This window comes from Rosa chinensis, chromosome 3 (assembly GCF_002994745.2).
Source record: "Rosa chinensis cultivar Old Blush chromosome 3, RchiOBHm-V2, whole genome shotgun sequence".
NCBI classification, from domain to species: Eukaryota; Viridiplantae; Streptophyta; class Magnoliopsida; order Rosales; family Rosaceae; genus Rosa; species Rosa chinensis.
Window position 1 is genome coordinate 40,386,956 of NC_037090.1, and position 25,596 is coordinate 40,412,551.

Consider the following 25,596-nt stretch of genomic DNA (forward strand, 5'->3'; position numbering starts at 1 on the left):
AAATATATATACAAAATAGGGTGAACGTTAGGTACAAAGATTAAAACCAAATCTATATGATTGAATTCACTTAGGACTCCTATAGTTGATTATCTAAGTCATGAGAGAGAAGTTGACCATGTGAAACGTTAAAAGCAAACGATTTCCCATATTTTACTTTCCTTATTTAATTAATCTAAGTGAAAGTATCTAAATTAATCCTATGAACATGCAATCAAAGTCTAAAAAGTTAGCTAATCAAGGCATGTTCAACACAATAAGCATAAAGAAAGGATGTCAACTTGAGTGCACGTACAACCTAGTATGAATAAGTTCATCTATTTGCAATCCTCCTTAATTGATTTCGACTTTTGTCCAAAGCCTTTACTACTTTCGATTTAGGGTTATAAAACTATTAGGTGAATTGTTAACCTAAATCTAGCACTACTGTCGACAACACTAAGCCCTAAGATAAAGTTACGCAGCCACAATGCATGAGTAGTGACCTCAAAGACTGCCACAAACTCAGCTTGCATGGTAGATGTAGTGATACAAGTTTGCTTGGCACTTCTCCATGAAACCACCTCTCCAGCTAGTAGGAACAAGTAACCAGAAGTTGATTTTCCAGTATCAAGACAACCACTAAGATCAAAGTTTGAATAACCAACTACCTCAAGGTTATCAAATCTCCTATATGTGCGCATATAATCCTTTGTTACTTGTAGATACCTTATGACCTTCTTTGTAGCTTTCCAATGATCCATTCCTGGATTGCTTTGGTACCTTCCTAACATCCCAACCACAAAACTGATGTCTGGTCTTGTACAGATTTGTGCATACACTAAACTTCCTACAGCGGATGCACAAGGAATTCTTTCCATACCCTTTGGCTCTAATTCATTTTGTGGACATTTAAGGCTAAACTTGTCCCCTTTCTGAATTCGAGCAATGCTTGGTGAACATTTTTCCATTCCAAATCTCTCTAGAACTCTCTCAATATATGCTCTTTGAGACAACCCCAACAGTCCATGTGATCTATCTCGAAATATTTCAATTCCGATCACGTAGGATGTCTTACCCATATCTTTCATTTCAAATTTCTTAGAGAGAAAACTCTTGGTTTCACCTAACAAACCAAGATCACTACTAGCAAGCAAAATATCATCAACATACAAAATCAGAAATATAAACTTCCTCCCACTGACCTTTAGGTATATACATCGATCAACAATGTTTTTCTTAAAACCGAAGAAGACAACAGACTCATTAAACTTGAGATACCATTGTCGGGAAGCTTGTTTAAGTCCATGTATCAATTACTTTAATTTACAGACCATGTGTTCCTTTCCTTCTGATGAGAAGCCTTCAGGTTGATTCATATAGACTTCCTCCTCTAAGTTCCCATTTATAAAAGCTGTTTTCACATCCATTTGATGTAACTCTAAATCAAAATGAGCTACAAGTGCCATAATAATTCTGAGAGAGTCCTTCTTAGAAACAGGAGAGAAGGTTTCTTTGTAATTAATGCCTTCTTTCTGAGTGAAACCTTTGGCTACAAGTCTGGCTTTATATCGTTCTATGTTTCCATTAGAGTTGCGTTTGGTTTTGAAAACCCATTTACACCCAACTCTTTTACATCCTTCAGGAAACTCAACGAGTTCCCAAACTTTGTTTTGGTCCATTGATTTCAGTTCATCATTCATAGCATCAATCCATTTCTCAGAACGTATGAATAAGAAACTGGATCCTTATTTGACCCAATGTCAAATTCAGATTCTTGGAAGTATACCACATAATCATTCGAAATAGCATGTCTCCTATTTCTTTGAGACCATCTTACTCCCATTTCTTGTGGTTCTTGTGCTACAAGTTCATTGTCAATGATTTCATTATGTGAGTTTTGGTCATTCATTCCTTGATCATTCACTACTTCCTGATCGTTCATTTCTTGATCATTTATTCCATGATCATTCATTCCTTGACCATTCATTTCTTGATTATTCAGTTGTTGTTCATTGTTGTTAGGCTGTACAACAACTAGAGGAACAACACTTCTTTGAGAAGATATAGGTGCAGAAAACTGCATCCTAACTTCTTAAATAATCACTTCCCTCTTTTCACTCCCACTAATTTCACCATTTTCAATAAATCTAGCATTTCCGGTTTCAACAATTCTTGTACTATGGTCAGGACAATAAAACCTATATCCTTTAGACTTTTCTACGTAACCAATGAAGTAACCACTTTTCATTTTAAAGTCTAATTTCTTTTCTTGTGGATTATAGAGCTTAACTTCTGCAGGGCATCCCCAAACATGTAGATGCCTTAAACTAGGTTTCCTTCCCATCCATAGTTCAAGAGGAGTCTTTGGAACTGCCATACTAGGAACTCTATTTAGTAAGTATACAACGGTTCTTAAAGCATGCATCCACAATGATATAGGTAATGTTGAATTACTCAACATACTTCTAACCATATCCATAAGAGTACGATTACTTCTTTCAGCAACACCATTTTGCTGTGGCATTCCTGGCACAGTGTATTGAGCACAAATGCCATGCTTTTCAAGGAACTTAGCAAAAGGACTAGGATGTTGTCCTGACTCATCATACCTTCCATAGAATTCACCACCTCTATCTAATCTTACAATTTTCACTTTTCTATCTAACTGTCTCTCAATTTCAGTGATGAATACCTCAAGGGCATTTACAGATTGAGACTTTTCATTCAATAGATAGATATAACTATAACGTGAAAAATCATCTATAAAGGTGATGAAATATTTTTATCCACTAAAAGATGGAACATCAAAAGGTCCACAAATGTCTGTGTGAATAAGTTCGAGAAGCTTAGAACTTCTTGTGGCACCTTTCTTTGTGTGTTTGGTTTGCTTTCCCTTAATGCAATCCACACAAACACCGGAATCAGTAAAATCTAGGTTCAGAAGAACCTCATTCTTTACCAATCTCTCCATTAATTCTTTCTCTGGATATATGACCCATAAGAAAGAGAAAGATTCATTTATCAAGCTACATTTAGTTCCAACATTAGGATGCAGGGTTAAAAGTGTTTCAACAAAAAGACCATCAAGCTTAATTTTATCCAACCCATCAATCAAAATACCAGAACCAACAAAAGATTTATTCTTAAACAAACTCAAAATTTTGTTACCAATATTGAAAGTAAAACCATCAAGATCAAGTTTGGAAACAGAAATTAAATTCCAAGAACAAGTCGAAACATAAAGAGTTTAAAATAAATCCAAATAATAGCCGGTATCTAAAATCAAACGAAAAGTTCAAATGGCTTCAACTGGTTCTTTCACCAAATTCCCCATATAGATAAAATTTTCATTTGGATTTAGGCTTTGGGTTGTAAGGAATCCCTGCATCGAATTAGAAACATGAACAGTAGCACATGAGTCAGCCCAACAAGTATTATAAGGAACTTCAGCTAAATTTGATTTGAATAATACATAAGCCAAAGGCTTACCTTTCTTTTTGAACCATGCCCTACGTTTTGGGCAATCATACTGATAATGTCCATCCTTTCTACAGAAATGACATTTGTCCTTCACTCCCTTATTAGGAGCCTGAGCAACATCAGCATGTCCATTGTTCTTTGGTGGTCCTTTCTTAGCACCCTTTCCAGGTTTTCTTCTAAATTTTGACCTACAAGATGAATGGAATTTTGTTCTTGTTGTTTAAGCCTTCCTTCCTCTTGAACAAGCATACTGGACAATTCATTAACATTCCACTTATCCGTTATAGTGTTATAGTTAATCTGAAATGCTTCATACTAAGGAGGCAAGGAGTTCAAAATAAATTAAATAAGAAAGAACTCATCCGCATTCATTCCCAAGGTCTTTAACTTTGCTGCCAAATTAGTCATTTCAAGAACATGCTCATGCATGCTTCTCCTACCATCAAATTTGTTGGTGGTAAGTTCAGCCATTAATGTCCTTGCAAGAGACTTGTCAACACTCTTGAAACGATCCACAGTGTTCTTCAAGAATTCCTTAGCAATTTTAGCTTTCGAAAGTGTAGTCTTTATGTTGTTTGCTATAGTCATTCGCATAAGCATAATGCTCAGTCTATTTGACTTTTCCCAGGCCTTATGAAAAGCCTTTTCGTTATCTGTGCTTTCATCAGTTACAGCAGCAGGTTTCTCAGTTTGGAGTGCCGAATCCAGATCCAGAACACCTAAGTGAAACTGAACTTGTTCACACTATTCCGAGAAATTCAGTCGATTGAGCACTGGGACGAAGCATGCGAATGAAGCGAAACATGAGCTGCAACACAATAATACGAGGGCTCACAACATTAATTTTTTGAGTCACTAAACACGTATAAATAGTAAACATATCAACACAATACTCCTTTGGGTAGTTATCATGCAGATATTTAACTAAAATGAAGCATTTATCGTCATTTGAGCAATGAGTATATTCCTAATCAGACAAGCTTGTAATCTTTGGATCTCCAAAACTAATCTAACAAGATATATATCAAAACTAATCGGGCATCAATTTTGGTATCAATCCTTCTTCATTGTATTCATTTGGCAATGAATTTGGGCAGTTTAATATTTTCTTCTGTTTTGGACAGGATGATGATCAATAACTTAATATAGCAGCTTCATCTATCTAAACCAATAATTGATATAAAAGATATTTTCAATTTGGTTTTGCTTTTTGCATTTCAGCCATAGAAGAGAGATGAGAGAAAACTAAAAGAACAAGAGATGAGATCGAGTAGGTGGAAAGGCCAGAGAGAGAGTTTTGGAAGCTGAGAATAAGGGTAAATGTGGAATAGTACAATAAAAAGATAGAAATGGAAGTAAAAAATATTAAACAAATGAAAGGGGAGTGCAAATTGTAATTTGGGGAGTGCAAATTTCACTCCCCATAGTCAAATGTGAAGCTCCTAAAAGTTTGAAATCAAAATAAAAGTAAAGATTCTAATCTTTTACCGTCCAAATGACCAGTAGACAGGTAATTCTGGGTACAGGATGTAACATTTATAGTTGATGCCCTCATGTACGATTCAAATTGTACTCAATAATGAAATTTCTCCTTTCTTCAAAAAAAAAAAAAAAAAAAAAAAAAAAAAAAAAAAGAATGTTTGCTTTGATAATGGGCAAAATAGTCAAATTACTCCCTAACTTTTTCCATGATTGCCGATTTACCCCCTGACATTTCAATTTTGATTATTTACACTCGCTTTTCTAATTGTGGCCAATTTACACCCTATCGTTAACTTTTAGACTTTATATCCAATTCATCTTTTAGCTTGACCTCAAGTGTTGGTTATTTTTGTCTTTTAATTTGTCACAATTTTTTTTAAAAAAAAGAGAATCTCTCTCTCTTAACATCTGTCTTAATTTTTTTTTTCTTTATGCTTGTTGAATATGTACTATTGTTTATAAATCTTATTTATATCATGTGACGTTGTTGCACAAATTCAAATGATAATTGACCTAAAGATGGTAGGCAAAAAGTCACCGATTCATATGACAATTTGAAACATATGTGGAGAGAGGGAGATTCTTTCTTTTCTTAAGTTTTTTTTTTTCCTTTTATTTATTTTTTTATTGGTAACATTTGGAAAGACAAAAATGGCCAACACGTGAGGCCAAGTTAAAGGAGGAATTAGCTATAAGGTCCAAAAGTTAACAATAGGGTGTAAATCAGGCATCATTAGAAAAATCAGGGTGTAAATAATCAAAATTGAAATGTCAAGGGATAAATCGGTAGTCATATGAAAAGTCAGGGGGTAATTTATCTATTTTGCCTTGATAATGATACGTGGATTTAAATTCATTAGTTCATATTTAAAAGAATCTTGGCTTTAAAGGAAAAAATTAGAAAACAAAAGTGAATATAATCACTTGAGAGAATTGAAATAAGAATGGTTCGATATTGGAACAATATAGAAGGAAAACTAGGCGCACCCTTCATGATTGAAAAACATATTATAAGGTTTCATGAGAATTATTTTCACAATCACCTTTCTCAATTGCTCCCCCCAAGGAAATAGTACTCTGGATATATTCTCTAAGTTCATTCCTTATAGTATAGCTATGCACAGATTCTATACTTTCATCTATATTTATTGAGCATTTCAATGATTCTTTTCCTTCTGGCTGAAAAGAGTCAAACGAAGCAGGTTCTTGCTCTTCCCCTTGATTCTTCAAATCCTCCTCATAATCAACAAATTCAAGATTTCGCAATATATCCGGAATTGCAAAGCCATTGTCATCCGCTATCCCAGTTCCCATTTCAATATCAATTTTCTCTTTTGAGCTCATAATACCTTCTCCAAGATTTGGGGCTACGGATTCTACAATCACCTGTTCATCTGTGTCAATGAATGATCGGAATCTAATCACTGAAGGAGGGATGCTGGAGAAAAAAATTTCTTTGAAGTTCCAAATCACTCCTTTGTTATATGGGTTCTCCTTCTGATCATAACGATACCGGAAGTTCTCATACGTCGTCTGCACAAAATAAGGATTAGAGTGATCAACATTTAACTGAGCTAGGGGGAGACTAAAGCTTAAAGCTGAAAGAGTGAAATGTTTCAACTTTTAACCATTCTAAGAAATCCATTTGCAGAGTGAAAATGACACATTTTCTTTTTATTGGGTAAATAATATGGTGATATCAATGGGCATGAGCAAAAGTGACAGGCGTGGTTATAAACACCTACCCGTTTGAGTCCATTCACATGGTTAAAATATCGAAGAAGCAAACAATATGAACTATTTAAACTAATACAAATGTATATATAGCGTAGGTATAAAAACCAAAAATTTCCCTTTTTATTATATGAAAGATTACACAATGTTAAATAATACTAGTAGGGCCTACCTACTATGTGTGTGGAGAGAAGTTAAAGGTAGTGGAAAAACTTTTCGTACAACTACCACATTTTCTACTTTTTTTTAATTTTTTAATTTTTAATTTTTAATTTACCATAATATCCCTATTGATTAATTATATTTCATAGTTTTTTAATATATAAAGGTTAAATTGGTAAAAAATTTCAGTTTTGAAGAGCAAGCTCTCTTCTCTTAATAATTGTATAGATTAGAAAATATACTTTCATGAGAATTGTTTCGTCATAATCACAAATAATACCTTTTTAACTCTCTCTCTCTCTCTCTCTCTCTCTCTATATATATATATATATATATATATATTGTTCAACACTAGCTCTTTCTTTCCTAATAAAAATTAAAAAGAAATACATTTCACATGTTTCTGCTATTGCAATTGAAATTGTTCAAGTGTTTCATTACTAATAAAAATATTTTCATTACTAATAAAAATATTGAGCAAGTCTTCATTAAATACATTTTTCAAAAAATTAGGAATGTTCAAGTAAACCCTAATTTGTGTTTGGCCCAAACTCTATGTTACTTGCTCTAGTAGTAATATGGTTAGATTAGAAGGATCTAGATTCATATTCAATGTACGATTACTTTCCTTGTATGATTGAGATTCTATGCATTGTAATCCTCTATATAAAGAGGCCCATATTATCAATGAGAATACACAGCGAATCTCTCAATTTCTGATTCCCTAAAACACGTTATCAGCACGAAGCCCTAACCCTGAAACCCTAATTTCGTAGCCCTCAAATTCACCGCCTCACATATTGAAGCCCTAGCCTCAAGGAACCCAAAACCGACGGCGGAACCACCAGAACCGGTCGGAAAACCCCTGAACCGGCTGTCGGAAAAATTGAACCGGCCCCTGCCCCCTGCAAGCATCTAAGGAGTCCTGCCGAGGACCCTGCATGCCCCTGCCGAGATCTGCAGAGTGCTGCCGAGCCTCTGTCGACAACCCTGCAAGCATCTGCCGAGAGCCCTGCAAGTTTCATGCCGAGATCTACCGAGAAGCCCCGCGCCCATCTGCCGAGCCCTGCGCACCCCTGTGCCTGCTCCTGCCGACAGCCCCGCACACACCTGCCGATATCTGCCGAGCCCCTGCGCAGTAGCTGCCGACAGGCCCTACACATCTTCCGCACAACCCCTGCACAGCCCCTGCAGCACCCCTGCACAAGCCTTGCAGTGGCCCCCGCAACTACCCTGCACCGCCCTGCCTAGCTCCGGCCACCACCTTTTCCAGTCAAGATTTCCGGCATCTTTTCAAGGTAAACTTTTCTAAAAGTTCCCGTTTTTGAAGTTTTTCAATTTCTTCTTCTTTTTCTCGGGGACTTCCAACATCCCTTCTTCTACACCCCTTTCTTCTTCATAGGGGAGACCAAAAGCCGAACTATGGGGGTTCGTGCTCACTCCAAGCTTGGTGCTTGTAGAGTCCTCCAAACTTAGAGTTTGTTGAGAAGAAAACGATCGACCACATACATCGTTGTTTCGATCTAATCCAAAACCCCTCTTGGAATATGATTTTTCTTGGAAGCGATTACGCTCAGAAAATCCCTAATTTCTTGGAAGCGACTACGCTATAAAATTTTATAGTTTTTCGTGGTAGCCTTTTTCGCTCTGAAACTAACCCTAATCTTGTGTTGTTTTTCAGGATGTGTTACCTGAACAAGTTGAACTTTGTTCTACTGGAGACAACTGGCGCAGGATACCATAGGTGGGTTTGAGATGTGCGCCAACATCTTAAGGCTGATGGACTTCTGGAAACCATCCAAGAGCCTAGTCAGAACGTGCTCTCTATTGAGCATGCTACTGCTTTTGGAGCAAATCAAGCTAAAGCCATAATTCTCATGACGAGGCACATGAATGACGCGCTCCAAAGTGAATACCTCAATGAGGAAGACCCAAGAAAGCTATGGGTAGAACTTGAGCAGCGATTTGGCGTTCGTGACTCCCTGCTTCCTGATTTAGAAGTGCGATGGCATAGCCTCCGCTTTTGTGATTTCAAGTCTGTGCTTGATTATAACTCGGAAGCTCTTCGTATCAAGTCTCTAATGGAGTTTTGTGGCCAAGCCATAACTAATACGATGTTGATCGAGAAGACTCTCTCTACCTTTCCCGTCTCTGCCCTAATGATTTCAAAGAATTATCGGATTGATGTGAATGCAGGACGTATCACAAGATTTCATGAGCTCATTAGCGCCATGAACGTAGCTGAAAAGCACAACAATATTCTTATGTGAAGAACTATAATGCTAGACCCGTGGGAACTAAGTCTATTCCGGAGTCTAACTATAGTCGCACCCCCAAGGAGGATGTAATGAGCGAAACCCTAACAGTAGGGACAATTCTGGACGTTCTGGTTCATATTCTCACCCAAAAAAGGAGGGAAATCACCTAAAGAGGCGTGCACGGAACCGTGGAGGTCAAAGTGTGAAGAGAGATAGAGGCGGAGCCTCCGACCATGGTGGCAACGCCACCAAGAACAATGGTCGTCCAAATCGCGCCCCAAAGAGGCCTCGATCCAGGGAGCCTGACCATAATGATGTTTGTTTTCGATGTGGATCAACTGAACATTGGGCCAAAGCATGTAAAGCACCCCAGAATATTGCAAATGCATACAAGACGTATCGTGAAGCGAGGGAGGCAAATTACATGGAACAAGAAGATCGAGATGGCGATCTCGATCTAAGGGTGGAAGACTACAAGGATCAAGACCCAGAAACTGGCGATTTTGATTAATTCTTTTTATTTTCCAAGAGATGTAGGGAATTGCCATATTATTATAGTAAATGCCAATGGTAATAGTCTTTCTTCATAGAGGCGTACTCAATGTAAGTGTGATGTCTAGGAAGGTTTTGAGATAAGTGGTACTTAAGTGAGCTTTGCTCCACCGACATCTCTCTACTCACCTGGTCACATTTGCATTGAAATTACCAAAAGGAGTTAGACGACTATCATTGTTTTGCATTAGCTAGTTTATTGGATTAGATTCTTTTTGGTTAAAGAAACGATGATGTAATTCCGTGGGGCTTATTAATAAAAGTTGAGTGCTTTTCTTTATGACTCCTTTTTTAATTATGAGATTTTCTTTTAGGAATGGATGAACTACAATCTTGCGGATAGTGCGACTACGCACACCATTCTACGACATAGGCAATTATTCTTAGAGATGTTGCCTACATATTCCTCTGTGACTACGATGGCTGGGCCATCAAGTTTAGTTCAAGGACATGGAATGGCCCAATTCCTATTGCCAAATGGCACCTTGATTAAAGTCACTGAAGCTCTCTACGCTCCTAAGGCAAATCGAACCTTATTGAGCTTTACAAATATAAGAGACAACGGATTCCATGCTGAAACGCATAATGAGAACGAAAAAGAGTTCTTTTGCATTACCTCTAATGATTGCGGACGAAAGCGCATCTTAGAGAAGCTTATGTATCAATCTAGTGGACTTTGTGTCACTACAATTCGACCAATTGAATCCAATAATGTCATAAGAGAAGATCTCTTGGATTTTGACACATATTGGCTTTGGCATGACCGACTAGGGCATCCTGGTCGTGATATGATGCTCCGTATAATAAAGACTTCACACAGGCATCCATTCTTCAGAGTGAGAAGAAGCAAGAATCGAAAATTGATTCCTGGACTTAGCAAGACCGCAACAATTGCAGCTTCTAGTGCTGCAGCTGTCTTGGGGTGCCATAGGCCTGCCCAAGTCCTATGTGATGACGTCATCTATGGCACCAACCATGAGCATGACGCCATGGTTGCCTCTCCTAGTGGCCATGACGCCACACACCAATTTCCATGGCTCTAATGCCATGATAGGAGATGTAGTCACACATTTTGCTTCTAATAGCGCTACAGACACTCAGGCCCAACCAAAATCCTCATTGGTTGCTTCTAAGGCCCCTCGCTCATTTTGCAAAGCCTGTTCATTCGGAAAATTAGGACTGAGACCGTCCTACGCAAAGGATCCTAAAATACTCATTCCGTTCTTACAGAGAATCCAATGGGATATCTGTGGACCAATTCAACCTCATGTAGACCTTTTAAATACTTTATGGTATTGGTTGATGCGTCGACACGCTGGTCACATGTCGCGCTGTTGTCCACTCGAAATGCAGCTTATGCTAAACTCCTCGCCCAGATTATCCGTCTACGGGCTCACTACCCTGATCATCCTATTAAGTCAATTCGACTTGATAATGTTGGGGAGTTTACATCGAAAACATTCGTTGACTATTGCATGTCACTGGGGATTGATGTAGAGCATCCAGTTCTCCATGTTCATACCCAAAATGGTCTCGCAGAAGCTGCTATCAAACGACTACAAATGATAGCACAGATATTGGTCATGCGCACCAATCTCCCTATTTCTGCTTGGGGATATGCAATATTGCATGCAGCAACACTAATTCGTCTACGACCCACTGCAACCCAATCTTACTCTGCGTTACAGCTAGTGACTGGGTACGAGCCTGATATCTCGCACTTACGCATTTTTGGGTGTGCCTATTACGCCGCCATGGCGTACTAAGATGGGTCCACAACGACGAATGGGCATATACATTGGATATGAATCTCCAACCATCGTCCGCTATCTTGAACCCTTGACAAGCGATCTTTTTATCGCTAGATTTGCGGATTGTCACTTTGATGAGACAGTCTTCCCGTCGTTAGGGGGAGATAAGAACACATATGTTCAACAGGAATGACAGGAATTGTCGTGGTCTGTCCCCACTATGTCTCATCTCGATCAGCGTACCGCACAGTCCGAACTTGAAGTGCGAAGAATAATCGAGCTCCAGAACGTAGCAGACACTCTGCCTAATGCGTTTTCTGATGTTGCCAAAGTGACGAGATCACACATACCTACTGCAAACGTGCCTGCAAGGGTTGATGTCCCAAATAATGGACATAACGCCACTCCTGTGACACCAGGAGATGGCGCCATTGCCCAGTATGGCAATGATATGGCGTCTATGGCCGCAGGTCCCACAAGGAAGCGCGGTAGACCGATTGGTTTGAAGGATACTCGCCCTAGAAAGAGAGTGAATAAGGCACAAACAAATCCTTTAATCATCGATACTCAGAATCCGTCCCATGAGAATGTTTCAGATTATGGTTATGTCCAAGAGACATCATTGGGAGATGCCTCAATGTCTGAACCTATCCCTGAGAACGTAGAGATCTCTATTAATTACACTAGTGTACATGGGACGTGGGAAAGAAACTCCATCATCATTGATGATGTATTCGCGTATTCAGTGGCACGTGAGATTATTGAGATCGATGACATTGAACCACGCTTCGTTGATGAATGCCAACGTAGATCTGACTAGCCAAAATGGAAAGATGCGATCCAGGCAGAACTTGATTCTCTAGTGAAAAGAAAAGTATTTGGCAATGTTGTACCAATACCGCCCAACACCAAACCAGTTGGTCACAAATGGGTATTGGTTAGAAACCGTAATGAGAAAAACGAGATCGTAAGGTACAAAGCTCGCCTTTGGCGTAAGGCTTCTCACAACACCCTGGAATTGACTACGAGGAGACCTATTCTCCCGTAATGGACGTCATAACGTTCCGCTACCTTGTCAGTTTGGTAGTTTCTGAAAAACTTAACATGCAGCTTATGAATGTGGTTACAGCGTATCTATATGGGGATCTAGATACGGAAATACACATGAAGGTCCTAGATGGACTTCAGTTACCCAAATCAAGTGGCTCCAAACCACAGAGCGCGTTTGCAATTAGATTGAAATGCTCACTATATGGACTTAAACAATCCGGACGGATGTGGTATAACCATCTAAGTGACTACTTGATTGGAAAGGGATATGTCAACAATGAACTATGCCCATGTGTGTTCATAAAAAGGACAAGTTCCGGATTTGCAATAGTAGCGGTTTATGTCGATGACATGTACATAATTGGCACCCTTAAAGAGTTAAGGAAAACCGCTGAACACTTGAAATCCGAGTTTGAGATGAAAAATCTTGGGAAAACAAGGTTTTGCCTCGGTTTAGAACTTGAGCACCGTAGAGATGGTATCCTGATCCATCAATCAGCTTATACCTAAAAGATACTTAGGCGTTTCAACAATGACAAGATTAAGCCTTCAAGCACCCCAATGGTCGTCTGTAGTATTGATCTAAAGAAGGATCCATTCCGTCCAAAACACGACGACGGAGAAGTGCTAGAGGCAGAAGTGCCCTACTTAAGTTCAATAGGCGCATTATTGTACTTAGCACAATGCACAAGACCTGATATCTCATTCATTGTGAACTTGCTAGCTAGATATAGCTCTGCGCCAACACGACGCCATTGGACTGGTGTTAAAGATATCTTTCGATACCTAAGTGGTACGATTGATATGGGCTTGTTCTATCCCTACAGAGAGAAGATGGATTCGGACCCATCTAGTGTCAGGGACGCCACATATGGTAGACTGTGTTCCCTCTCCCCATCCCAAAATGATATAAGTCTTTTGGAAGGTTTTGCTAATGCTGGGTACCTCTCTGACCCACACAAAGGTCGCTCCCAAACTGGTTATGTTTTCACCATGGGAAAAACTGCGATATCTTGGAGGTCTACAAAGCAGACCTTAGTCGTTACCTCTTTGAATCATGCAGAGATTATTGCTCTTCATGAAGCAGTTAGTGAATGTATATGGCTTAGGTCCATAGTTACGCATGTTCGAAGCAATTGTGGTCTGAAGTCTACCACAGATGAGCCAACAAGCATTTATGAGGATAATGCTGCTTGCATTGAACAAGTGAAGCAAGGCTACATCAAAGGCGACAACACCAAGCACATATCGCCTAAATTCTTCTACAATCAGCAACAACAGAAGCTCCTCAAGATCAAAGTGAACCAGGTTCGATCTGAGGACAATGTGGCAGACTTGTTTACTAAGTCATTGCCCAAATCCACGTTCGAGAAACATGTGGCAAGAATTGGCTTGCAGAAATTATTTGAACTCCCATGATCGTAGTCATCAGGGGGAGGCGCAGACATCAGGGGGAGATGTCTACATGTTCGCTTGAATCGTGAAGAGTGTGTTGTGCTCTTTTTCCCCTTCGACCGAGGTTATTTTTGTCCCACTGGGTTTTTGTTACTCGGCAAGGTTTTTAACAAGGCAACGAGAGAAGCACTACGTTTCGGCAACACAAGGGGGAGTGTTCAAGTAAACCCTAATTTGTGTTTGGCCCAAACTCTATGTTACTTGCTCTAGTGGTAATAGGGTTAGATTAGAAGGATCTAGATTCCTATTCAATGTACGATTACTTTCCTTGTATGATTGAGATTCTATGCATTGTAATCCTCTATATAAAGAGGCCCCTATTATCAATGAGAATACACAGCGAATTTCTTTCAATTTCTGATTCCCTAAAACAAGGAACACTTTTTGTTTTTGGACCTTTATTTTTTACCAAAGAAAATTGTCTATTGTTTAAATAAATACTCAGTTATTAATAGAATCGGAGAAACAATAATATTGAAAACAATAATATTTAATTCAAGTAGGTTTTTGACAAGTCTTTGTATATTTACTTTGTATTCTAAATTACTCCATGCGTATATTATTATTATTATTGAAAAATGACATGTAGTGCAGCTATGACAGTTAGTTGTGAGTAAAATTGTGAAAACCAACTCATATGTGATAGGAGTATTTTAATGCAATGTTTTAATAGTTATTTCCTCATATTTTACTTAGTTATTTCCTTAAATAAATCAGTTTTATTTTTAAGTGCACTAGAGCAAACAAAGAGGAAATGAGCTTAAAAGCATATGAGAAGCAAAAAAACTTCGGAAACGATAAAGGCAAGGCACAAGGATGCAGAAATGAGCTGAAATGAAGAAATGAAGTTTTCCTAATCCGACTAAGAAACTCAGTCAAAGTAGGAATCCGGGGTACTCTAGGAAACATGTTCGGAGAAATGAAGAAAAATGGCGAAAAATGCAGAGTCCTAGTTGGACTAGGAAACCTACTCCTGTAAGGAAAATGAATCCTAATGACACAAGGAGTCCCAGTTGAACTAGGAAAGCAAAAGAAGATTCCAACATGCAGAAAGGTTGAAAACAGGTCCATATACACTCCTTGAAGTCCACATTTCATTCTTGGTCGAAATTGAAGGGATGAAAATCAGAAAAATCCATGGAATTTCAGCAAAAATAATCTCCCTTAAATCAAGGTGTTATTTTGGAGGCTTCCCATTAGTTGGATGACACAGGAAGGATGACGTGGAATTTTCTGATTGGCTAATGCTGTGTGGGTCAATTAGATAATTCCTAGAAATTAAAAGAAGGATCCAGAAGCCCTAGACGTCTCCTATATATAAGCCTCATGGATTCATTCTTTCATTCTTTAGAAAAACTCTCTCCATTCTCTAGTTCTTAGTTCTGCGTCTTCAAGCCGAGGAGGAGGAGAAGGAGCCGTGAGCATCATCTTGCCTAGCCATCATCCACCTTGTGCCGTAGCCTTAAGAAGACTTGCTTTCAAGGTCTTCAAAGTTCAACGTCTCAAGTGTTCATCTCATCCCCTTCATGGTGTAATTTTACCTTTTTCCTTATGAACTTCTTTAAGTTTGCTTGGTTTGATTTCGTGAACTATATAATTAGTTAACATATAACATTAAGGGAAAAGTTTAAAGCTCGTCTCTATGTTTGAATAAAAGTTGCGATTTCTATAGTTGTGATGTCTATGTTGCTTATGTGAGATAGCTTGATTGGTTTTGCTTTACAGAACACTTTTACATGTTTATCTTATTTGGGTCGACACTTATAGGATTTGCATGTAATTGGAGCTAGATTTAGGTCAACAATTCACCTAATAGTTTTGTAAACCTAAATCGTAAGTAGTAAAGGCTTTGGACAAAAGTCAAAACCAATTACGGAGGATTGCAAATATATGAACTTTTTCATATTAGGTTGTGCAGTTTGGTTGACATCTTTTCTTTGTTCTTTATGCATTGAATGTGTTCTTGAGTAGCTAGTTTTCTAGACTATGATTGCATGTTCAATAGGTTTAATTTAGGTGATTTCACTTTGATTAAATATTCAAGGAAAGTAAAAAATGGGAAATCGTTTGCTTAGTAACGTTTCACATGGTCAACTTCTTTCTCATGACATAGAAGATCAACTATAGGATTTGTGATTGGATTTCATTCATATGGATGTGGTTTTGATCTTTGTTCCTTGTGTTCCACCCTTGTATTACTTTATTTATTTTAGTTTTTAATTTTATAATCCTAAAACCCCCTAATTTCGATCTCATGTAATTTTGTTTTTTTTTGTAAATAATAATTCATACTTTTAATTAATTTTTTATTTGTTTATGCAATTACAGGTGTGTCATAAATTTCCGGCTTGAACGATCCCTACTTATTCTATACTGACAACTACATTTTGCAGGGTTAAATTGTGTGCTACTTATAGCGTGTCAATATGCAAACCCTACAAGTTTAACTACATGACTATAGCTGCGTACCATTGATTCCTTAGGGAGAAGACAACAATTGATCTAGAGGCCACAAGCTAATATCTCCATTAATAAAGATATTATAAAGACACAAACAACGAATTAGATTATAAAACAGAGAAATTACTAATAAGGTTGTTTCTTATGTCACTATACTAAAACAACCAACTATATTTTTTCACGTGCTATCAAAGCTCAAACCTAAACTTATAAATCATATGTATCTGTATCTTACTCAAATTTCAAAAGAAGTTGGACAGGACAATTGTACCAGAGAAAACTCATGTTCAATTGTTATGGTAACCGAAATAACTGTAGCAGTACCATTTATTACTGTTACTGATCTGTAAGAACTTTCAGTTAAAATAAGAGAAATAGGAACCTGTATTTCCCTTGGGGACCATTTCCAATGGAATGATGGTCCGCATGGAAATTTCTGGCCTCCTGGTCCACTATGTTTTTAAGGTAGAAAATTTCCTAAATTTAACCTCAAGAATATAATTTGCATATTTAGTTCCACTAAATGAGATTGAGCAACCTCACCTGGTTGGTGCATATCAAGTAGGAATGGAAAATTGTAAGGCCACCCACAAACCAAACAGCAATGAAGCAGTAAGCTAAAAGAAAATCTGATAGAATATCTTTTGACATAGCTGTCCGGATATTCTTGGTCTCAATAATGTTCACCCAAGTGAAGGAGAACACATATATGCACAGTATGGTTGATGTTGATATGAACATTAAGAAAAATCGATAGTTACGCTGCAAGAAAACATATAAGAGGACTGTTAGTTTCCAAGTAGACATGGGAACAATATAATTTGTAAAGATCTTCTTACCCAAAGAAATAGTAGTAATAATAGTAAAATTATAAAAAATTAAAACTTAATTCATCCAAGTTATTATCACACATAAGTTGATTTTCTAAAAATAAAAAAAATATAAAAAAAACTGTAAAACCCATGGAGATATCTAATAAGAAATATGACATTATGAATGTTAATATACTGGTGTTTACAGCCCTGATTTATCTGAGGAATCATTTCATATGATTGAGTGCCCTGGTGTTAATATACTAGTTGATGTGAGTTATTTGCTCAAGTATAAATAAGTGTGAGTGCCAAATGGCCAGGCATGTCATGATGAATAATCATTATCAGAGTATTCTGAGGATTTTTTTTTTTTTTTTTTTTTGTGTGTGTGATGGGAATGTTGGTATGAAGCCTAGTTTGGTGATGAGAAGCCTGTGGGTGATTCCTAGTTCATAGTGTTCGATTTATATCCTACAAAATCTGTGTGTTAAAAGTTCTAAACTTTAGAGTTTGTTGATCTTGGGTTCTACGCAGTGAGTATACTGCATCAAAATTCTGAATTCTAACCAATACAGATAATTTTCTGATCAACTATGCCACAATAAATTAAATATTTTCACTAAAATAATCTATTAAACAGATGCAACTTCATCGCTTTAATTAGTAAGATCTCCTCTACTCCAATTGGTCATCACAGATGAAATTAATATGGAAAGTGCTCATTAATTTAAGCTATAACTTACAATTCCAATGCACTGACCAACCCATGGACAATGATGATCAAACCGCTGAACACAATTGTTGCAGATAGAACAATGAGATGCACGGGGAGGCCGATAAAGAAAACAAGTATCACAGTACTTCACTTTTACCGAGTGACCATTAATATTGACCTCTTTTGTTCGCGGTAGTTTCAGATGAGGAGTTCTTCCGTTAACCCACTCCATGGATGGGGTAGTTACATTAAATGCTTCATCTGATTCAGGAGGATTTGAATTTCTAGGGATTATCCCAGGATCTCGACCAGATGTCAAGAATAGAAATGTTAAATCCTGCAAAAATATGTGCTAAATCTCATTGTTGTGGTAAAGTACTACAAGAATTAGCAATTTTAACAATACAGTATTTAATGGTCCCAAATTTAATTTCTGATTGAAGTGATACAGTTGTCGAGAGTGGACAACATTCTCCTTGTAATTGTCTGATGGCTCCGATTCACAACCATAAGAAAAGTATAAAGGTTTTATGTCCAAAAAAATTTGACAAGAAACATAAATGCCACATAAGAAATTATACGTATAATAAGAATCATCATGAAGATGCAATGTAATGCATAGTTGGAGCATTTCACATATGCCGAAAGAGTTTATCTTGGGCCTAGGAGCCTTTAATTTGGATTTCCCCCTGACAAAGTCCAAAAACATTCATTTCATGGATAATTAGACGTACACACTGTAAAATTATTAGCTTTGATGTATTTTGACTTTTTTATGCTGTCATAGGTTAATTTTTCTTTATTAGATAAGTTCTATAGTGGCTTTGATTTTGCTTTTTCAGTTGTTCCATCTCTTTGGTGGATCTTTTTCCACCGATATGTATCCTCTTTTTCTTGTTAATAACATTTAGTTTCCTATAAAATATAATTAAAAAAAATATCTTTAGTGTATTTTATGTTATAATAGAACTTTTTTCCATCACCTCTTGAGATGAAAGTTGCCTATTGCATTTCTGCTATTTATTCTAAAACAGAGATCTAAAAAACATTTAGCTAAAAATTTAAAACTAATTGAGTAAAACTACTGCGAATTTAACTGTTGAATCTTAATTATTTCCTAAGAAATGGCGTAAGCTAGGTGAGGAATGAGCCATTCTTTCAATAAAAATTAGCATATAAACTGAAAACAGAGAGAAAGACAAAGTACTTACCAAAGCAGTAAGCAATGAGCCGACAATTAATACAGGATACCAAATACTGTCCTCCTTTTTAATTACATGTTGGAGTTTAAAATAAACCTTTATACAAAAGGTTATTGCTGGGACAGCAATAAGAAGCACAGACAGAGTAAGAGATGCAACATCAGGACCAAAAACTAATCTCCCTCCAAAGAAAAAGTTCTGACAAAACAAAGAAAAAGCTTCATGAGTGCAAATATTCATGTATCTACTTAACTCCTGGCTTATCTTAGACCAAAAGAATAGACCGTTCATAAAGAGAATTTCAAAGAATATAGCTAATTCATGTGATCTAAGGACTAAGGAGCATACATAGAACTCATCATTTTGAATTTCAACTTGAAGATTTAGTCATATGTGTAGTATGCTTGGCCTGTGGGAAGGTTAGATTCTGATAAGAGAATTCATGTAGGGATACACCTTAAGTAAGGATGAATAAATAAATTAAACAAAAGCATTCATATATTTTGTAGATACAAGGGAAAAGAAGTACATATTAATGTCAACTAATAATCAAGTCATATTGTCATGATACTCATCTGCTTCAGTAATACAAGGCAATTAATTGAGTTCATGCTGATAGACAATAACAGTGAAGAGTTAAAAACTCACATTGCTTCCCTTCCAAAGTTGGTAGAGCCTCTTGGGTTTATCGTGTGCCATTAATTACGAAGACAAAACCCAGAAGCTCGAAATTGTTCTATTCCCCTCTCTTCATTATACTTTGTTGTTCCATAGCATCATAACATTTGAGAAACCCACGAAAAAATTCAAGAAACAACAGAAAATTTATTTGAAGGAGCAGAGAGAGAGAGAGAGAGAGAGAGAGAGAGTTGTGGGCTTAGGTTTGGGATTAACACCAGACCAAGATGAGCTAGCTCCTCTTCCTCCTCTGAGTTGTGCTCAACAACAAGCTTTCTTTGTTTGTTTGTTGAGGGAGGGAGACGGATTGTACCAAGGCCAACAAGACTTTCGCCATCTGTCTCTCTTTGTTTCTCTCTCCTCTCTAACATAACACACTGACAACGATGACATCAAGGCGGATGTTCCAATTCTCTCATCGCATTTACGTGCTTAACACCTGTTACTATTTTATTTCAAACTAAAATGATTTGCCACGCATGACTTTAAACAATATGGTTTATTTTAATTTCAAAATTTTATTTTCTTTATCACCTTCTCCTACCAAAATATACGTGCTGTCACAACTATTCTTTTAAATGGACCGACTGATTTTCTCTCAAAAAAAAAACAAAAACAAAATGGACCGAGTGAAGAAGACGAGAGATATGTAGGTGGAAATGTGAAATTATATATTAGCGTTTGAAATATCTAGCGATACACCTATATATCTTTTCTTTGAGTGAATGATGTATCATATAGAGAAAATATCTTATGTTCTTCTATTTTGGCTAAATTTCTCTGATATTGTGAAATATCTCTGATAAATCATATATTTAGAATAAATTCTGATAAAAAGAATATATATCTGTAAAATCTGACACACAAAATGAAAATCAAAAAGTTACTCAATTATTCACGAAGAAACAGTCATGATGGCCTAGTTAGGAAATGGCCTAGTACTCTAATACAGAGGTAGCCCAACCTGTTTGGGAAAAATACCTCGAGTTGAAACCTCTCAAGGTGGATTTAAGTGAGGTGAAATCCCCTCAAGTGAAATTTGGGTGAGAGAGATTATCTCAAAACGAATCTGAGTGAGGAAAAATCCCCTCAAGGGGAATTTAAGTGAGGAGAAGTCCCTTCAAGCGGAAAAGGTGATGGAGATGAAGGGTATGAACATGGACAATCTTCTATGGGTGGAGGATTAAACCAATTTTCCTAGGAAAGTACTTTTGATCATGCTACCTAAGATGAAGTCCACGAGTTAGAACAGCTAGTCATGGTGCTCAAGGGAAGATTGTTTATGGGAAGAGGAATAGAGGTGCAATTGATGATCAAAAAGCCTACCTTATGTTGCTTCAGTTGCCTTCAGTATTAACTCTATCAGTTTAGGCACAAAGGCTTATGGATATAATCAATATGGAGAAGTTTGACCAGTCATCCAGATGCATTCATCCTTACTATCCCTTTATAGAAGAACATACAGCAGCTCAAAAGAGTGATTATCATGTCATCACTAGAATTTGTACTATATGTGTCATATGTTCTGGTTTGATTATTATACTTTTGTAGACCAGCGAGCATCTTTTAAACTACCTAAAGTCTCATTTTAGATGTAGATGAAGTTGATACTTATTTCTATTTATATGTAAATCCAATAAATTGAATCTTTCAAAAGAAAACCTCCTATATATTTTTCCGATAATTCTGATATCTTATTTTTTTCAAAGTTTCGACATATCCCTATTGGCCGACATTTTGATCCTTGCACTTACTTAAGCTGAAGTATTCACAACATGACATGTAATAGTTCACACTAGTCTTACCATACTTCTCTGGCTTCAATATATTGATACGAAAAATGTTCACCTGGTCAACTATTGTCCAAGAAAATTATGCTTAACCACTCTTGGATGTAAGTTTGATGGTGGAGAGAATTATCAAGTTGAGTTTTTTTGTTTTCTACCTTAAATGTAAGTGTTTTATTTTCCAGCTTTAGATTTACATCTAAAGCTGATTGAGCATAATTTCTTTGGTCAATAACTGACCAAGTGAATACTACCCTATATTTATATGACAAATATAGATATTAATGAAATCAAACATTTGATCCATAATGATTTATTTAGATAAATGAAGCTCATAAATCTAAACAAGCACTCTAGCCCACATTTATATCTAGCTCAAGTCTCATCATTGGTATTGGAAGGAATCTAAAGGAATCGAAACACAAAAAGAAAAGAAAAAACTAAGAACATAATTTTTTTAGAAAAGCTCTAAGTAAGGCTTTGTTTTGAGAATTTCTAGCCGTTTCTTAGAGTTATCACCAATGGGTTTGGAAGGATACTTATTATGAAAGACACCAAACTATTTGAAGTATAACGCCCCAACCTTGGTAATTGCAAAACTAAAGCCAAGATCGCCGGATATCATATCAAGTCCGCTGAAAATACCAAAACTTTTAGCTTTCAAATTGGCAACCTAGATGATAGTTTTGACACTAAGACCTAAGTAGTTAATCTAACAACAAGACAGAGAATTCGTAGTAGTTTTATTGGTTGAAAAACATAAGATCCGACTGAATCTGCCAATCTCACGTCAAACATCAGTGAAGAGGCCTAAAGAATTATGGGTTCCTCCCCCTCCTTTTCTCTCTCCTCATGTTTCAGTATTTATATAAACCATTTAGAAACAAATGGACAATCAAGATTAAGTGGTGCAAGAATGCACTGCCCAAGTTGCACCATTTCAAAAAAAATTATTATAGTCACATTTTTTTTTTTTTGAAATAAGAAGTTTCATTGAACTAGTGATGGTGATCACTTAAAAGGGCATCCCGAATTAATTCAGGAGCATACAAAAGCCATGAATGTAACAACTATGACGCTAAAGCCGTCTGAGCAAGAGTGTGAGCTACACTATTTGCTCAACGGTTTACATGAGATAAAGAATATAAAGGATAATTTGCAAAAACAACTCTAAAATCTTCAACAACATTACCACAAATAGATGCATCTTCCTCTTGACTATGTATAGCCTGAACTAGTTGCAGGCAATCAGTTTCAAACTGAACTTGTTCATGATGCAATGACACTACAAACTAGAGTGCTTCCTTGAGCGCAAGAAGCTCAACGTGGAAAGCAAAGATCGCTGTGTCTATAGACTGAGAAAGAGCAGCCTGAAATGCTCTAGTATGATCTCTCAAACAGCCCACTCCACCTTTCATAGTTTCATATTTAAAGCCACCATCAATATTACATTTCAAGAAGTTCTCATCCGGACAAGTCTATCTCTACACAATACGAGCCTCTGGGACTATAGATGCATGTACTAGCTTATATTCCTCAAACCATCCTAATGTAGAAATTGCTATATTTGCTAGAAGTCTAGGCTTGTCTTCCCATAATGCTGCATTCCTATTTTGCCACAATGCCACAAGAACATTAGAATTTTTTCAAATTGCGATAAGTTAACTCTAGAAGCACACTCCAGTATCCATTCTTTAAAGACAAAGAATGGAGTAACCGGGCAAGTCAACTGCAGTGACACTGAGCCTAGTAGCTCCCTTGCCATCAGACAATCTGCTAGCACATGTCCTACAGTTTCCATGGGACAAGCACACAAAAGATAATCTGTTTCCCCTTCATAACCTTTAGCTAACAAACGTACTCTAGTGGGCAAGATATCCTGACAGGCTCTCCAGGCCCTTCATAATCTGTTTCCCCTTCATAACCTTTAGCTAACAAATGTTCTCTGGTGGGCAAGATATCCTGACATTCTCTAATAACAATTTTTTTCAAAACTTTTGCCTTCCATAAAGTCTTCCACAAATGTTGAAAAGCATCAGGTGGAGGACGGCGAACAACCTGGTTCAAGGCAATATATCTTGCAACAAATTAAGCAGAATTGGTAGTAAACATACCTTTCTTATGAGGCTGCCAAGCAAGTCTATCTCGAGGATGACTTTGACTCAAAGGAATAGCTTTAATCAAAGCTACTTCTGGTGGTGAGAATAGTGCATCAATCACCTCAACATTCCAAGTAGCAGAGTCTTAATTTATAAGCTCAAAAAAAAAAAATTTGGTCCCTGCACGGAATGATTTGACCAAGGTCTGTAGCATTACGGTTTGCAGGGAGCCATCTATGCTCTCAAATTTTGATTGCATTTTCGGTTCCTACCATCCAACGAGTACTAACTTCTAAAACTGTTTGAGCTTCCAAAGTACTCCTCAAGGAGAAAGATGGCTACTGCCCTAGCTCAGCCTCCCAAAAAGAGCCATTGGGGTAGTAAATAGCCTTGTACATCCGGGTTAAAAGAGAATGAGGATTCTTTAACAAGCACCAACCTTGTCTGGAAAGCATAGCCAAGTTGAAAAGGTGCAATTCCTTAAAGCCCATTCCACCTTCATTTTTTGGAATACATAACTGTTTCCAAGATTGCCAATGGATTTTCTTTTTGGAATCAGAACCTCCCCACCAAAATTGAGCATAGAGTTAGTGCAGATCATAATAGAAATCCTGTGGTAACAAATAGCAATTCATGACATACATAGGAACTGCATGTGCCACTACTTTAATAAGAATCTCCTTTCCACCTCCACTTAACAGCTTTGCACACCAACTAATAACCTTCTTTGATAGTCTTTCTTTTAGGTAATCAAAAGCCTCCGTTTTCGACCTACCCACATGAGTAGGCAAACCGAGATACCGTTCATGCTTATCCACATGTTGAACTCCCAAAGCATTAGCTAATTGGAGCTGCTCTTGCACATTAATATTCTTTGAAAAGCCCACACTACTCTTTGCTAAATTGACCTACTGACCTGAAGCAAGTTCATAAGTGTTCAAAATATTTCGAACCTGCTAACACTCTTCCATTGTAGCCATACCAAATAGAAAAGAATCATCAGCAAACAATAAATGATGGAGCTTTGGCGTTGTTGGGGCCAACTGCACACCCTGTAGGCAATCTTGTTGCACAAAAGAAGAAATCAAAGAGGAGAGGCATTCTGCACATTATATAAATAAGAAGGGAGAGAATGGATCCCCTTGTCGGATTCCACGAGAAGGAATAACATAACCTCTAGGCTCACCATTAAGGTTGAGAGAATATATGACCGTCGCTCCCAGGTTGCAGCAAAACCAAGTTGCAGAAGTATGAGTTTAAAAAAACCTCATTCCAAACGATCATATGCTTTGCTAATGTCCAGTTTTAGTGTGAAGGTTCCATCACCTAATCTCCTATTGATACGCATCTAATGCGCCACTTCATTGGCCAGTGATGAGTCTACACAAAGGCACTTTGCAAAGGAGAAATAATGTCTCCCAAAATTTTCTTTAATCTGTTAGCTAAGACTCTTGAGTAGATTCTATAAATAACATTGCAAAGTGTAATTGGTAGCAACTGAATCATGTCCATTAGAGTATCAACCTTTGGAATGAGCGTCACATGAGTGTAGTTTATTTCCCTAAGCATGGAACCCAACTTGAGAGCTTCTCTAATTGCAAAACAAACATCTGGGCCAACTGTCTTCTAGTATTTTTGGTAAAAAAATAGGGACATACCATCAGGGCCTGGTGCCTTAGATGGGTGCATCCGAAACACTGCTTTTTGGACCTCCTCATCTATATAACTAGCCAACAACTTTCTATTCATGCTTGCTATTACTCGCTGAGAGACAGTAGCCAAGATGATATTTTGAGCCTCAGCATTTACTCCTTGAGACGTGAACAATTTATGATAGTAATTGGTAATGACCCCATCAAGCTCACCAGGACTATAACCCACTGACTCTTTTCATTATGTAAACCCATTATTGCATTTCGGTGTCTGCTATTAGAGGC

At 37.3% G+C, this 25,596-nt stretch overlaps 1 protein-coding gene across 1 annotated transcript; it reads right to left on the minus strand.

The window, feature by feature from the left end:
- Positions 1 to 5,926: 5,926 nt before the first annotated feature.
- On the minus strand, positions 5,927 to 20,152 carry LOC112194741 (probable protein S-acyltransferase 4). The gene is made up of 5 exons (XM_024334961.2): positions 19,744 to 20,152; positions 19,105 to 19,293; positions 17,922 to 18,230; positions 16,910 to 17,128; positions 5,927 to 6,477 (listed from the first exon to the last, which is right to left on the minus strand). The coding sequence occupies exons 1-5, from the start codon at positions 19,792 to 19,794 to the stop codon at positions 5,953 to 5,955; spliced, it is 1,293 nt and encodes a 430-aa protein (XP_024190729.1). The 5' UTR covers positions 19,795 to 20,152; the 3' UTR covers positions 5,927 to 5,952.
- Between the last annotated feature and the right edge of the window lie 5,444 nt (positions 20,153 to 25,596).

What these genes read in the sequence shown, in the direction of transcription:
- LOC112194741 (XM_024334961.2), bottom strand. Translation starts at nt 19,794, where the DNA reads ATGGCACACGATAAACCCAAGAGGCTCTACCAACTTTGGAAGGGAAGC. An exon ending in AACTTTGGAAGGGAAGCAAT is followed by an intron (nt 19,294 to 19,743) that starts GTGAGTTTTTAA and finishes TTGTTTTGTCAG; the next exon opens with AACTTTTTCTTTGGAGGGAG. An exon ending in GCTCATTGCTTACTGCTTTG is followed by an intron (nt 18,231 to 19,104) that starts GTAAGTACTTTG and finishes ATATTTTTGCAG; the next exon opens with GATTTAACATTTCTATTCTT.